We start from the raw sequence: 17,140 nt of genomic DNA on the forward strand, positions 1-17,140 counted from the left end.
TTACATGGAACACCATACAGAAATATCCAAAAATGGTGTTCTAGCATCCTAAAAGTGTATGAGTGGACACCTTCCCAAAAATATTGATTAATGAAAGTGTTCAAAAAATTTTATTTGCATGACAATAGATCTTTATTATAGCAAATTTTAATACATTTTAAATACATCATGCGGTTATTTCATACATAAAATGAAATGAATCTGACACATAGAAATAAAAATGAGTGCGAACAGCCCTAAGCGCAAGGTTATTCACTTATAGGACTTTCAATGACTATTACTGAACAACAGTTAGATAGACAGATATCGATGAATTCATAAATATATTTTAGATCTCCCAAACACAAACTGTCCTCTGGGTACCTATTTTGTTCATTGTTTACCTCATGAGATATAAACTGAAATGGTACTTAATCAAGATAAAACCCTACTCCTTGTTTCATCACTCATTTAAAAAAGAGGGAAAAAATGAAAGGATGCAGATCACACATCATTTAATAAGATAAAATTAGCAACCCCATTACCTTTCACTCTTTGTCACAGTTACCCATACTTCCTGCAGACTTTATTCTGTGCAGTCTGTCTTTGTGGCCAATGACAAGTGAAACATGGAGGCTGATTGGTTGGAGGACATGGAAGGGTATGGATGGAAAAGGGCAAGAGAAGTTCCAGTCACAATGACACGATGATTAGAAGATGGCCAATAAAATGTCAACTTACCAGACCCAACTAAAACAAAACAAAAAAGAAAACATGGAATAAATAAAAATAAAGAAACTGAAAACGAAACAGAAAAAGTAGTAAGATCTGACTTAACCAATGATCTTTTCTTTTAAATAAAAAGAACACATTACTATTTGGATACATGGCTCATACTATCTATGCATGAATTATATTCACTAGCATTTCTATATCACCATAAATCATTTAAGAAAAATAGAAATGAATCTTAAAATATCTACTTTGATTAAATGGCAGAGCTACAATGAATGATAGCTATAAAATTATAAAACACTTTTCAATGACTTTACATTGTGCTACCAGATGACAGTATAAATGTAATGGGTTTAAAAGAAAAAAAATACTATAAATCTTTACTGCTAATGCCACATAGAGTAGAAATCAAACATCTTAATCAAAGATAAAGTGTTAAATCCTATAACTCCACCATCAAATTAATTTTTAAATGTTTCATGCTGCCAATGATATTCTATTAAACCCATTATTCTCATACTTGAATAAGCATTAGAATAACCCTTAGATCTGGTTAATATACAGGTTATGATTATATAGGTCAGGACTATGACAAGGGATTTTGCAGAACCCAGGTGTTGCTGGTCATGACCGTCAGCTGAGTAGCGTCGTTAATAAAGAGTGTTACATTTGTATCCTTGCATATTTTTCAATGAGAAAACAGGAAAAAATATAAACACATTATGAAAACAGAAAACTTTATAACACTAATAAAGTTAGAGTCACATTACCTGTTTTCAGGGCTGAAACATTGGATATTTTAACATAGAAAGCTTGAGTAATACATATTTAAAATACTGGAAAGCAATTGTTTTGCTCATTTAGAAACAAAGGTAATTACTGTCAAATGCAGAGCCTTTTCATAATAGCCCAGTAGATACCCACAATACATTTTACTCAAATAAATAATGCCCATGTCTTTCAGCAAGTCACAATTAATTAGACTTGATTGCATTTCTGTGCCTTTGATAAATGAACTATTCTAAGCACTGCTACTGTGAAATGGTAGTTTTAAAAAAGAAGCGTTCTCCTGTTCTCTCTATTGTTACCACATCTGCAAAGCTGAAAGGTAATTCAGAAATATACTTTTAACTCACACGTTCTCTTTAGTGTGAGTGAAATAGATTGTTTTTATTTTTCACTCTAAAGTAAAATCTCTAATTTTTCATTCATGCAGGCAAGAAAAGTTTAAAAAAATCTCATTAACTCAGGCATAATGTTTATCATAGCATCAAACATGCCATCCAGATTTAAAAACACACAGAGAAGATGGGGCTTGTTTACAATTCTCAAAAGCTTCAAGATGATGTCTTTTAAATGACAGAAAGAAATATTCAGAAACTACAAGAAAGCAATCCTGATAACTACAGCAACATAACTTAGCTTTGAGAAAACACAAAGTCATAAAATTATCTTTTGGGTAATCTCTGAAAATAAATTTGATTATACTGATACAGTTAAAATCAAGCCTTATTGTAAGTCAGGAGATCAGAGAATGATTCATCAATAGTTTCTATTGATGTGTTTTCAGTAATTTAAAATTCCTTAAACAATTTCAAAAATATTTAACATGTCAGAAACCAAAAAATCACTGGGAATTAGTTCATGTAACATTTTAAAAGGCACGTTTCCCTTGCTTGTAGGCTTTACCAGCTGAACTGCAGCAGTTGAATCTTCTAATTAAAATCCAGTGTGTTTAAGAATGTCTGGCTAGTGTACTTGCATATAACATCAATGGAAATTGATAACTGTAAAATATTTCAAAGTCTATTGAGGACCTTAAAACTTATCTAAGACAACATCTAACACAGAAGCTCTTAAAACATCAGAGGTTTTGGAGAGGAGTCTATCTTGAATGATCTTTTAAGCTTTTAACGACCATGACTATCAGGAAGTGAGTCTTCTTATCTAGATGAAAACCTGCCCGACACAATCTCATTTGTTCTAGCTTCAGCAAACAAATAAATGCCATTTAGATCCTCCACATAAAATCCTTTTACTCACTGAGAATAAATGACAGAAATGCCTTTAAATCTTTAAGTTTTTCACTTATTGCCCCTTTCTCCATATTTCTCTCAGTCAGGATGAAGGATTTTTTTCCCTCCTATACAGAAAGCAGAGACCTTCTACAACAGGCAGCGCCCATTATTGTTGAGTTAGATTAGTCCAGAAGCAATCAGAAGAAAATGAGTCTTTTGGATCCTGTTCATTCATTATCCTCTAGTGCCCCTGGTTTATGAGCAGCTTCTTTCCCACCCTCTACAGAACTCTTCTCAACTTCTTTCTCTGCTTTAAAGGCTGGGATCACCTCTATCCCAATCCCTTTCCTCTTAAGAGGAAAAGCCTGTCTCTCTATCTCTAATAAAACAATAAAATGTTAGCTCTGGAAGTGACCTTAGAATTTATCAGTCTAAGAACCTAAATTGTTAAAAATAACTTCTTCAAGGTTACAGATGACTAACCGAAGACAGTCTTCCAGGTTTCTTGACTAAATCCAAGTCTGTACAAATTTTCCTACTAATTAATCAGTTTGGGAAGAATGATTTGCAATAGGACAAATAATCTGTTTCATTTTACATAAACTGTTTAACCTAAAATCCTTACTACCTCTTCAAGAAAGCAATTTTAAAGTATTCCTCATGATATTAAAATTCTTTACAGAATATTTAGCTATAGTTTGAAAAAGACATGGGAAATTAACAGGTGAGAAGAAAAGAGACTTAAAGCCTTTTAAAACGTTCACCTTTTGGGGGAAAAAAAGTCATCATTTCTTAAGGGTAAATCAACTTTAATTAATTCTTGTCTTGAAGTGACATTTTATGTCAATATACATTAAAAAATAATACGCTTTTGAAGATGAGGACAAATAATATTTTGACAAAAATACTTCTTAGGGTAAATGTGCCAAATAGGAAGTTAAAATAACTTTACAAAATAAATACATATTTTTAAGAGGAAAAAAACTTACTAATTTTTGTCTTTTAACGTTTCAACATCCATGTGGATTATAATCCATCTTTAGGAACAGACTGAAATTTTTTTACATTGTAGGGAGTTTGGAAAGGGGTGAAGGATTGGAGAATTTGCCCCAAATCCGAGTTTGTATATGAAGCATAGTGTTTTCACCTAGCTTTGATTTTCTTGAGGTTGGGTGCAGGAGGAAGAGGAGTTAAGCAAAATCTAAAATAGACACACACACACACATTTATATTATACATATATAGAATATATCATTATAAAATTCTGGTACCCTTTTGATTCAAAAGGCGAAATGGGATAGCACTCTGAAATTTTTGGAGATATACAAATTATGTACTTGAGTAACAGTTTTTAGAAAATGAACTGTTTAAAATGGTATAGGGTAGCCTTTCTATCCCCCATTCTCCCACGCCCTCCTTCCCCACACACAAATACACATGCACGCGATTATAGAGTAAAAGATTTTCTTCCTCTTTTGAATGGGTCTCCAAAAAACTCCAGATTATTTAGTCTGAACTCTTCTGTATTCTAAGAATGTACACTATTCAGACAATAATCTTTTGGTTTAAATAAGAGAAGAAGCTAAGAGCGAAAGACATAAAAATGAAGGAAGCAAAGAATGAAGCAAGGGAGGTGGAGGGGAAAAGAGAAAGAAAAGACTCATTTCTTCTATCTGCTTGTCATATTCAGGAGACAAGAGTCAGAAAGATGATAAATGTTTGAAAAAATTACACAGAAGCTGGAGGAAGAGGCCTTTTTTTGGTCTGAGAAAACAAGTCAGCTGGACAGATACTTAAGACATCTTCAGATTATGTCTAATAAATACAGGGACCAGCCAATCTTGATAACTACTTACGCCAGAAGAGAAGATAATGCGCCTAAATAATAGCATGGTTACTTAGGAAAATCAGAGAAAAGAAGCAGTTAACAGTAAAGGTCACTGAACCATGAATTGGTTGCCAACTGTGATGTCTCTAGAGGTCTTTAAATGTGGGATTTATTTCCATTTGGCCACAACAGCTTAGCTATATAACCCTGTCTGGTAAAGAAGTAGAGTAGTTGACTCTTAAAGTGCTTTCTACACTGTGATTTTAAGACTATGGAAATTCAGAGGTAAAGCAGGAAACAGATATACCCCTCTGCCTCCAATATTTTTCCTTTTGATTATGTACATACAAATGGATACCCTACTAGAAAATGTCCTGGGAAATATTCTCTTCAGTTACCAAAAGTTGATGAGGTAATTTATACACATAGCTCATAATATAAATCCAGGTGATATCAGAAAATTGCACAAAATTAAAATATTTGCAAGTTTAGCACAAAGGTAGAGTTACAATTTGGATATTTTCACATTGAAATCTCTACTTTTGAAGCAAAATGGCAAAAATTTTGAATTTGTACTTATGAATTAGATAAAGTAGCCAGATTCTTCACCGTCAGCAATGGGTCATACAATTATTTTCATTATTAGTAGTTAAACAGCAGTGAATCCCTAAACTGATATGATTTTTCTCATTCTCATACATTGTGCTTGAGAATGTATGAGAATAGAATGAGAATAGAATTCATATACATATGAATAAAGTAGTGAGTTATAAGATTTTTTGGAGAAGAAATACATTTGAATAAAACAGAAGAATACTCAAATATTTAACCAGTGAAGCTATCTGCAGTTGAATTGACAAAACCCAGTCACTGTTACACCAGAGAAATTATATGCATAGATACTCATGAATGATATTATCTCTAACAATTAAAAACTCTCAAGATATTTTAGTATGAGATATGATTTCTTTTTAGGGAAAAGATTGAGTTTAACATAAAAGCCTGTCATTACGTCTTTCAAGTCTTCAGGCATACAAAATAGAGTGACTAAGAAGGACATTTTTAGAATATATTTAATTGGTACGTAAAATACCATGAACTTTTCCCCTCCACTTAACTATCTCACTTTATTCTTTAGATCAGTAGTTCCAGAAACAATTCTGATTGTCACTGCTGAAGTGGGGGTGCTTCGGGCATCTACAAGGCAGAGGTCAGACATGCTGATAAATATCCTATAACACATAAGAAAGCTTCCCGTAACAAAGCATGATCCAACCCAAAATCCCAATAGAACCATGATTGAAAACTTTGCTATCTGCACAAAATATCTTGCACTATGCCTGATACACAAAATATCTTGCACTATGCCAGAAAAAGTCAATAAACTTCTTCTTTTCCTTCTATTTCTAAAAATGTCCCCACTGAACCCCAAAACAGTTATTAAATGGTACAACTTGTTATTTGCCTGCTAAAGAGTCTGAAACTGAAATGCAGGTATCCAGCAATCTATGATGATGTGTATGGCACCTGACATAGGATCTCAGGATCATAATTTTGGTGGTATCAGTATCAGTTCAGTTGCTCAGCTGCATCCGACTCTTTGCGACCCCTGGACCGCAGCATGCCAGGCCTCCCTGTCCATCACCAATGGACATGAGTTTGAGTAAGCTCCGGGAGTTGATGATGGACAGGGAAGACTGGTGTGCAGGAGTCCGTGGGCTCAGAAAGAGTTGGACACAACTGAGCAAATGAACTGAACTGAAGTGAAAGCAAGAGAAATAAATGCTTGTTGTTTTTGCTTTTCAAAGAAAGAACTGTAAGTCATCTCTTCCTACCCTTGCTAAGCCCTGCTGCTGCTGCTGCCAAGTCGCTTCAGTCGTGTCTGACTCTGTGCGACCCCAGAGATGGCAGCCCAATTAAAACTGGAGTAAAAATAACCAACAAATATCGATGTAAAGAAGGTGGTAAGTCACCACAAAGTTCAGCATTTCAGATCAGTTCAGTTCAGTTCAGTCGCTCAGTCGTGTCCAACTCTTTGTGACCCTATGAACCACAGCACGCCAGGCCTCCCTGTCCATCACCAACTCCCGGAGTCCACCCAAACCCATGTCCATTTAGTTGGTGATGCAATCCAACCATCTCATCTTCTGTCGTCCCCTACTCCTCCTGCCCCCAATCCCTCCCAGCATCAGGGTCTTTTCAAATAAGTCAGCTTTTCACATCGGGTGGCCAAAGTATTGGAGTTTCAGCGTCAACATCAGTCCTTCCAATGAACACCCAGGACTGATCTCCTTTAGGATGGACTGGTTGGATCTCCTTGCAATTTTGGTGGTAACAGTCCCTAAATCAATTTAGAAAGCCAGAAATCTAGATCTTTCTTTTCTTCTTCTTTGAGATGTACAATTCATTACCAAATTCTATAGCTTTTATTTCATAACCATTTCTCCATTCCATCCACCTCTTTCTAACTCTATTACCACCACCCTGGGCAAGTTATGCAGCAGCAGTCACCTGAAATAATGCCTTGTTATTTTTCCATTCCAACCTCACAAAGCAACCAGAATGCTTAAAAACTAAACTAATCTGATTATAGTATGTTTAGCTCAAAAGCCTTCAATAGGGTCTCATTTCTCTTAAAAGAGAGCAAAATCCCTAACATGGCCTTGCTAAGTGATTCTTTGGTGTTTTCTCATATTCCTTCCCTCCCCCACCTTTCTAACTTAGCCATGTAGATCTTCTCATTCTTGAGTGCCCTTTGCTCCTTATTACTTATGGTTCTGTTTATGCTATACCCTGAGATCCTCCTATTTTAAATTCCTACTCATCTCAGCCCTTAGCTCAAAAAAATAAAATACTTCTTCAAGGAGCTACCTTAAATTTGATACTAAATCTTATCGGAATGCTACTATGTTCTCATAGAGACCTTAACTTTTCTTCTAGAGCATTTAACTATAGTCTTAAACTATAAATTTGTGATTTTTCTATAGAAGTCTGTTTCTTAAAATAGCCTGTAAGTTACACGAGGGCAAGTATTTAACTATTTTGTTTTCCATCATTTTTCTAGAACCTATCGAGTTGAGGACACTATTTACATTGCATTCAAATATCTGTTGAAAGAGTGAACAAATGACAATAATGTCCCCATTACCCAGCTGAAGGCACTTTCTTCCACCCATACCTTTAAAATTCCACTTTTTAAATTCTGCTGATACTATAGACATTTGTGTATATCTCTCTTCATCAATAAGCTCCATAAAGGCAGGCTTACTATCTATGTGTCTTACTATCACTGTGTCTAGTGTATTGCTTTATACACAGAAGGTGCTCCCAAATTTGTTTAGTCGAAAATTTGGGACCCTTATCTTCAAATAGCATAAGTCATGGAGGGTCAGCGTTACAGTACATGATAACATAATAATAAAACTACTCAACTGACAGTTAAATAACTTTGGATCAGATTCTCTGCAAAATTAATCGGATATATCCTGCATAAATCACATAACCTTTTACGTCTCAATTTAATGAAGATCCATCAACGTTAGGTAACTATGTGTCAGATCATACACTAGAAACCTTCCTAGCAACTCTGTACAAGAGTTCAATATGCCAATTTTGTAGAGGGAGAAATATGAAGGTTAAGTAATTTTCTTAAGATCATGTATCAGGTAAGACATGGAAGACTGGCGCTCAGGTCTGTCCAGCTCTTTTAATTAGTGCTGTTTTTGGAATACCGCATGACTTGTTTAAGTTAAAAAAAAAACTGTTAAACCTTCAGTTCAGTTGCTCAGTCATGTCTGACTCTGCGACCCCACAGACTGCAACACGCCAGACTTCACTGTCCATCACCAAATCCCAGAGCTTGCTCAAACACATGTCCATTGAGTTGGATGGTGATGGTTGGTGCCATCCAGCCATCTCATCCTCTGTCGTCCCCTTCTCCTCCTTATTAAATCTTATTTTACTGTAAATTTGGTTCTAAAATCTTTTGGCTCCATGACATAAACAAAATAACTTTCAATGAAAAATTATTTACAAGGCAGCCCACTGAATGGGAGAGAATATGTATAAATTATATTTCTGATAAGGGGTTATTATCCAAGAAACTCATACAACTCAATAGCAAAAAAAGAAACAAATAATCTGATTTGAAAAATGAGTAGAGAATCTGACTAGTCCAAGAAGACATATAGATGGCCAACAGGCACATGAAAAGATGCTCAACATCACTAACCCTGAGGGAAATGTAAATCAAAAGCACAATAGGATATCACCTCACATATATTAGAATAGCCATAATTAAAAAGACAAGAGGGACTTCTTTGTGGCTAAGAGTATACACTCCCAATGCAGGGGGCCTGGGTTCAATCCTTCGTTAGGAAACTAGATTCTACATGCTGCAACTAAGAGTTCACATGCCGCAACTAAAGATTCCGCATACGGCAACTAAGACTCCATGCAACCATATAAATAAATAAATATTAAATAAACAAACAAAAACTAAGAAATAAGGAATGTTGGCAAGGATGTGGAGAAAATAGTACACTTTGTGTATTATTAGTGAGAATGTAAATGAATGAGGCCACTATGGAAAACAATATGGAAGATCCTCAAAAAATTAAAAATAAAACTTCCATATGATCCAGCAGTTCCACTCTTGAATATTCATCCAAAGCAAACAAAAACACTAATTCATATATATATATATATATATATATATACCCTATGTTCATTGCAGAATTATTTACAATAATCAAGACTTAGAAAAAATCTAAATGTCCATTACTGGATGAATGGATAAAGAAATATAAACTAATTAGCTAAATAAATAAATACCTACACAATGGAATACTATAAAGCCATAAAAAGAAGGATAACTTGTAATTTGAGATGACATGGATGGACCTTGAAGGTTATTATGCTAATTGAAATAAGTCAGGCAGAGGAAGAAAAATATCATATGAACTCACTTATATGTGGAATTTAAAACAAAACAAAACAAAAAACAAGTTTATAGATATAGAGAACAGATTGATGATTGCCTAAGTTGAGGGTGAGGGAGAGGTGGAATGGATGAAAGAGGTCAAAAGTTATAAATTCCAAGTTATAGTAAATAAATAAATTTTATAATGGAAGATATAATGTACAATAGAGGGAATATATTTACTAATATACTACTTCATTTTTGAAAGTTGCTAAGAGAGTAAATCTTAGAAGTTCTCATCACCAGGAAAAAAAAAATTCTAACTATATATGGTGATGGATAACTAGACTTATTGTGCTGATCACTTTGTACTTTACATAATTATTCTGTGTCACATATGGGCATGTTTTACACACATAAAAAGGTTTGGGGCGAGGAAATGACTCATGTTATATTCTATTTTCTCATTAAAAAAGAACAACGTCCAAACAGCCAATTCCATCTTTGCAAAATGATGTGATGTAACCTTTTAAGATAACTACTGTGAATGTCAAATGCATGCAACCAAGTGTCAAATGTATATGTTCAGTTTGCTATACATTATAAAATCAACTCTGACCTCAGTTCTTTCATAAGTAAAAAAGAGACCTCATCCTTGTCTAGTATTTAACATCTCAACAATCCAGTACAGAAATTATGTAACTTATCATTATTTCCAATAAGCCTAAATCAGGTCAAACTTACTTATTATCAATTATATTTATTCATTTAGTATTTATTCATTGGGAGGAATAAAAAGCCTAAGTAAAAACACAAGAGCACCCCTCAATCTCTTTATGAATGATCTAAAAAGAACACTGTTTGAAATGGCTCTTCTGTCATCCACGTCAACTTTTTTAAAAGTACCTTTTAAAATGCCATATCTATCAGTTTTAATTGTGCAGTGCTCTAAATTTTCTCCTCATAACACTGACCCACAAAATGTCTTACAGCTAAAGCTAACTTTAACAACCATTTAAATATTTTCCTACTCTCTTAATTTTGTTATAAAGCAATTACTCAGCTACATTTTGTGTTATACTTATTTTAGTATTTTCTATAGGTGTGTTTATACTGGCACATTATTTATCAAGTCAAGAGTATTACAGTTTAAAAGCAATTAAAATGCTCATGGTGTTTAATCAGTTTTGCAAACTTTATATAAGATATTAATAGGTAGTAATTTTTAATTCATACAAAATCTTTTAAAAAATGAAATAAAAAGAAGCATACTGCATTTTAAATTGTTGAAATAAGGTTCAGAGGACACCAGTTGCTGTATAATATAACTAGTCTACTGATGACCCTAATGTTTGGAATATATAGAAATGATTTGTGAATCTATGAGGATGAATACTGTTCAGCTTATTATTCATTTTGTGTATACCTATAAAATATTTAAAATGATAGCAAGCAAATAATATTTGATACATATGGATGCATTGAAAAGCCACTTTTCAATTATCTTGCATATTTCATTTATCCAGGTTTATCATAAGAAAAGGGTGTCCTTAATGTCAATCAGTCTAAAATCATTCTCTTTATGATTATTCTCTTAAACAATGAGTTATCTCAATCATTTATGTCCTAGCAATTCTGGATAAAACAGAATAAATACATCAGTGTAAATTAACAGGATATTTTTACATTATTCACATCACAACATAATTTCACATCTTAAAGTTATGTAAGATTGTTAGTAATGAATTTAATGCTTTAAAATGAGCTACCCATAAACAACTAGAGCAAAAGACTAATTTCCTTTTTCAAATTCCATTCTCAGGCTGAGTAATGCAGATGCTGCAGATTCGCACAACTCAGTTCCATCTTTCCAGGTTGCTGTCATTATTTCAGAATGCAGGTTTCTAAAGACGGTTACTTAGTTATCCATCTATATAACTGAGCAATGAGGAAAACGTATCCACTGTTATGTAGATGAATCAATTCCAGTAAAGCTCATAACACAATGGAAGATCCATGATGTGCTGTTTACTAGTGTGGTGGTCTGTCATTATTTGTCACAGACTCCTATTATGTACCAATTATTTCTTGTACCTGACTGCTCTACTTATTTCTTCAAATACTTGGCAAAAAAAAAAAAAAAAAGGAAGAAAGTGTTTCAAGTTCTCTATAGGAAGGTTATGTGGAGAATTGCTTTTTCTTTTGAATAATTTTCAAGATTTATATCAATTTGTGTGAAATAACTGAAAGCAACCCAAAACCTTCATGAGTAAATGAAAGAAATCTAAGGGAATGTCACATCTTCAGCAGTCATTAGGGTTAAAATGGCTATCTCTGAAAGGCTAGAAGAACACAAGAAGCTCTTTACTTTATCCTTTCTACCAAAAAAAAAAAAAAAAAAGGAACAGAATCATAGGCCATAATGCTACTGAGTCTCAATCAAATCAAATACCATTAAAAAAAAAAAAAAACAAAACCCAGCAGGAGTGGAGCTCAGCATCCTATTTATGCCACTGGATCAGAACAGTTAGGAGAGGAAGCCACTCTCACAAATCATTCTCTTGTTAAATTCTGTAGTGGGACTTCATTAAACCTCTTGGCTCTTAGCACTCCACTTTCAGCCTGTTCACAAAGAGCTCAGCTGGCAATACTGACTCTCTAAAAGTCTTCAATCACACATTGTCTTTGGGGGTTTTCGTTTTAGAACCACAAATCATTTCTTTCTCATCAGCTCCTCAAATCTTCAGTTAAATTTTTTCCAAACATTATTTTTAACTACGAAGCAACCAACAGCAACAACACAAAAAGCCACAATAAATCCATAAGGGGGTATTCTGAATAAATCTTGAGTTCAGCATTAAGAGTAGCAACACATATTATAGGAGGTGCTAAATATACATATATATATATATAAACACAGTGTGTGTGTGTGTGTGTGTGTGTGTGTGTGCGGCGCGCACGTGTGTGTATATCCCATTCCCTGAAGCCCTGAAGTGCTGTTTACTCTAGTACCACTGACTTTACTGGGCCTTGGTGGCTTACTGCCACATGTCATGAAGAATCATTCCCCAAAGAACCAGCCTGCCAGCTCTTGTCAGAGTGTGGCAAACATGTCTCACACATATCAAGCTTCTTAAATTCATCAGGTAAAACTTTGAGGGCCTCGTAATATGTGTTTCCTCAAAATGTTGAACTCACAGTTCTTTTTTTTTTTTTTCTATGAAATACTTTATTTACGATTTCAAGCAGTGAGCTCACAGTCCTTAGCAACAATCTTGTATTATAGTAAACCTGACCTGAACCTGCAAAAAGGCCCTCTGACACTATTAGTTTTGGCTCTGACTCAAATAACCACGTTATTGGTCAGAAACAATGTACCATTGTACTGCCAGCTTTTCTGAAATCAGCAATTTAAGCAAACTGTTCCAACAAATGATTTAAATGAAGTCAACATCAAAGAAAGGGAATTCAGAACTGAAGGGTTGTTTTTTTCTCTCATTACTTCTTTTCTGTTTAGATATTATACCAGCTCTAAAAAGTGATATGACTCTTACACTCTATCAGATATAATATGCTGATAAAAAGCTAAACATGGTGAAGCCTGTTTATGGGAACCACAAACTTACAAAAAGGCCTTCTTTCCCCTAGAGTTTGTTTTTGAATGCAAGTTTATAGAAGTTTATCCCTCACTACTGGAAATAAAATCCACAGTCAACTACATTGTTTTATTTCTACTCAAATTTTAATTTTACATCCTGAAATAATTATATAGTGGTCCATGAATAAAACAGCCAGATATGCAACATGCAACGTTGTGTAAGATTCACATGTGGTTTGGTAATCTTCAAAGTTGTTATTTCACATCTTAGAAAAGGTTCAATGTACAAATGTGCATTTGTTTTAAATGTGTACTTCTGATCCATTTTTGAGACTGTTAAAGTTTTAAATTATATAGTAGTTATTACTGGAGACCATCTATCAAATTGTTTTTAACTCTAGTTAACCCAATTGTTCCAATATATGGACTATAACTATGGAAGAAGCAATGAATGAATTCACTATTATTTATTTTAGCAGGAAATTTAGCAGCACTGAACATTATTAGGAGGGAAACTAATTATGTTTAAAGATCAAAGGGAGTCATGTTAATTATGGATCTCTAAAAAAACACTATTTGGGTCTCAAATGTACATCAAATATACACAATTAATAAAAACAAAAAACATTTTAAACTAAATGTAGAATTTTTTCTGTGTACCTAGCTTATTTTCTGTTTCCTGAAGCAACTAGAATAAGAATTGACATTTTTTTTAAACCACAATTACAGAAGACTTGATAGCCATTGTTTACTTAAAAGTGTTTATTGTGTATCTATGTAAATTGATGGAGGTACACATAGGACTCTGACTTGAATCTTTTCATACAGCCAGTGACAGGCAAGTAAAGGGCACTAAAGCTACATGTAGTCCTGATTCTGACACATATGAAGACACATCACTGAAATGGCCTCTTTCTCTTTCTACTCCTTCTTCATATCATCTTTACTGCTTCTCCTTTTATTGAGCATTTCAATGCTTCGCAGTGTGCTACCATTTCATATTAGCTCATTAATTTCCACAAAGTCCTATGAGGAAGATATTTTCACTCCCATTTTACAGATGAGAAACCTAAGAATCAGAGATTTCACGTCTATACAGCTTTTGAATCCATATTTGTGTCAGAAAAGAGTGGTTATTAGTTCTACCCTACAGAATTTTCCTAAAGCAGCAGCAAAAATATCTCCCTAAAACACAGTCCAACAAATATTGAGGACTGATTTTGACAGACTAGCCTCAGTATTAAAGAACCACAGAAAATTATAATTGCATAAAAACAAAACAATTACCAAACTATGCATTAATCAGCTATAAAAAAACTTTCAAATCTCTATGGTCAAAATAAATATTACTGGGCTCTAATGGGTTTTAAGGTGTTTTGGAAGAAAATGGGAAAAATAACCGTAACAACCACCACTTTTGCATAAGCACTTCATAACCCATAAACCATCTTATGAGACTGCTTTTATTTTGTTAATTGTTTTTTAAACTTTCTATCATGTTTGATGTTTACAGTCCATGTACATTCATTTTCTTTTCAACAGATGAGAACATTGACTCAGAGAAGTTAACTGACTGGCCCAAGATCCCACAGCTGGTATGTACTGGGGCAGTCGAAGATTGGCTCAGACAGAAAATGGTGCATGAACATCAAGGATGCTCCTAAGAGTGCAATAAGCAATGAGACTGAGAAGGCAAAATAAACAAAGTGTACCTGCAAGGAACTCACAGTCACCTGAGCAGATGTTGAAATGCAATAAGGGTGACAACAGAATCCAGTGCGTCCCTAGCCTGAAACTGGGGTGAGGACTGTCTGCAGAGCTTTCTGGAACATGCCTACCTGAGCTGGGTCCAAGGACAGGAGTAATTACGGAAGAATTACAGAAGTAATTACAGATAGAAGACGTAGAAGATAGGTCAATGGGGGCAGGGCATTTTAGACCAAGACTTACCAAAATAAAAGCCCAGACATAATGGACATGGTGACATTTACATGAAAAAAGAAGATGTAAACAATATAATACTATTACCCTGAAGGGAGGAGCCAGAGGGGACTAAGTAGCTAGGCAGAGAAGTATTGAAGTATTTTGAATCCTATCATAGAGATGGGAAGCCTGACTATGTTTTATGGATGGAACTAATATAACTCGATCTGTGTTTCAGGTCAACATACCTGTTGTGTGGGAGATGGATTCTATGAGACAAGATGGAGGCAAAGAAACTGGTTAGATGTTAACAGCTTCACTGGGCAAGAGATAATAAAGCAGTGATAAGAAGATAAGAAAGGTATTGAGGGATATTTAAAAAGCAAAATAAATAAGATTTTAAGGTGACTGACATTTGAGAAATGCAAGAGTAAAGCATGACCCACCAACACCTAAGCTGCCTACTACTGTGTATCTGCGTGTTGCATTACCACCGACTGAAATGAAGAATATGCAAGAATTCAGCTTCTTACGGCTCATCTGCACCTGTGTTCACTGTATCACTACTACTGCCTCTGAATTAACACTCCCACACGGGGTTAGGAGAGTCTTAAAAGCTTAGACAAACCTGATAGTTCCTTCTTGTTTTACTGAAAATCATAACCATTGTTAAATTTCCAATTCATTGGGGTGTTAAATAGGGGTCAGTCATAGACTGTAGTGCCCAAGATATTTCAGCAAAGGTTTTCTGTTTTTTTTTTTGAGGCACAGAGTTCACCAGCAGCAAAAAGAGGAGCTCTAGGAAACATTCCATCAGTAGCAATTAAGTCAGCAAAAAGACCTCACTGGTCTTTTTCTTTTTCTTTTTTTTTTTCTTTTTTTTTTTTGCCATTGTGTCTCTCTGGTCCTAGTCAATCTTAGGCTTCAAGGCTCAGCCTTCCAGAGGCTGTCAGTGGATAATCAATTCTAACGAAGAAGCGCTCTGTTCCTTCATTGCGTGGAAGGCAGAATACGTATGGGAAACATCAAACAAAATAATAGTTCTTCAGGACAGAATAGAATGCATATCCTTGTGATGATTCATGTGAACATTCCTATTGTATGCCAAGAATACATTTAAAGAGATAGCAACATCATTCATGATACCATATTTTAGAACTAAAAAAAATAATAAAATAATAAAACAGGTGATGAAATGGAGAGAATGGAGCAATTTCTCATCAAGGGAAGAAAAATGGACAAGCACTTATAGGAAAAGAGCTGGAGTTTCACAGAAATCCCATTTGTCTGGTTACAGAGCATCACCTGGTTTAGAGATGTGTGACATCTGCCTTTTTCTTTTAACAGAGCTATTGCTGAAAGGGCAGAAAAAGCAACTGTTTCTTAAGCTTCAAAGACTAACTGGTCCCTGTGAGAGGCCTGTGGAGAGTGCAGTGGGGTGTGAACTGAACGTCCAGCTTCCTGTGTCTGACTGGCCCAGCACTCAGGGCTACAGGGAAATAAAGGACTATATGTCTTTTAGTGCCTATTGTAAGAAAGACATACAAAATGGGATTAGATTTTCTTAATGGTTCAAGTCAGCAGAGATAACATGTGATTGCTTGGGAAATGGCTGGTATATGGAAGTTCTTTTTCATTTCGGTTTCCTGTGACAGACACAGCGATGGGAATACGATCACTCTGGTGATAGAGAGTCACAAATTTACTTTGTCAATGAAATTGTGACAGTAATAAGAGCTGCTTTATCTGTGAAGTTGTAAAGGGAGTGGAAAGATTAATAAGCCATCGACTTTACCCTGTTTAAGCAATGAATATCACTGAACCAAAGAACTGTAAAAAAATCTTAGGGCGGAGGACAAACTTGGAAATGGGAGAAATTTGGAGTTAAAACTCTTGAGGTTTTATCAACTTTCTTTCAAGAGAGCATGCTTCAAAACGTGGAATTATTTTAAAAGCTATAGATATGACTGCCATCATAAATACATCCAAATTTTAAATATTTTGCCATTACTAGAAATGGCAAATAAAGTTATTTTTAGTCCCTTATTTTTTTCTAAGTGTTTTGAAGGGACAACCACCATGATTTTCTAAAATGCTACTTTTAACAAAGAAATAAATGTACCCACTTTTTACATTAA

General features: G+C 34.5%; 1 protein-coding gene across 7 annotated transcripts in view; it reads right to left on the reverse strand.

The window, feature by feature from the left end:
* ROBO1 (roundabout guidance receptor 1) overlaps positions 1-17,140 on the reverse strand; it is a 1,116,119-nt gene that overhangs the window by 88,274 nt on the left and 1,010,705 nt on the right. For all 7 annotated transcript variants that reach the window (XM_005674780.3, XM_005674785.3, XM_005674783.3 and 4 more), the window contains one exon: positions 721-729. In XM_005674780.3, the coding sequence (XP_005674837.1) occupies positions 721-729 (9 nt within the window). The remainder of the gene's footprint in view (positions 1-720; positions 730-17,140) is intronic.

Source organism: Capra hircus, chromosome 1 (genome assembly GCF_001704415.2).
Source record: "Capra hircus breed San Clemente chromosome 1, ASM170441v1, whole genome shotgun sequence".
NCBI classification, from domain to species: domain Eukaryota; kingdom Metazoa; phylum Chordata; class Mammalia; order Artiodactyla; family Bovidae; genus Capra; species Capra hircus.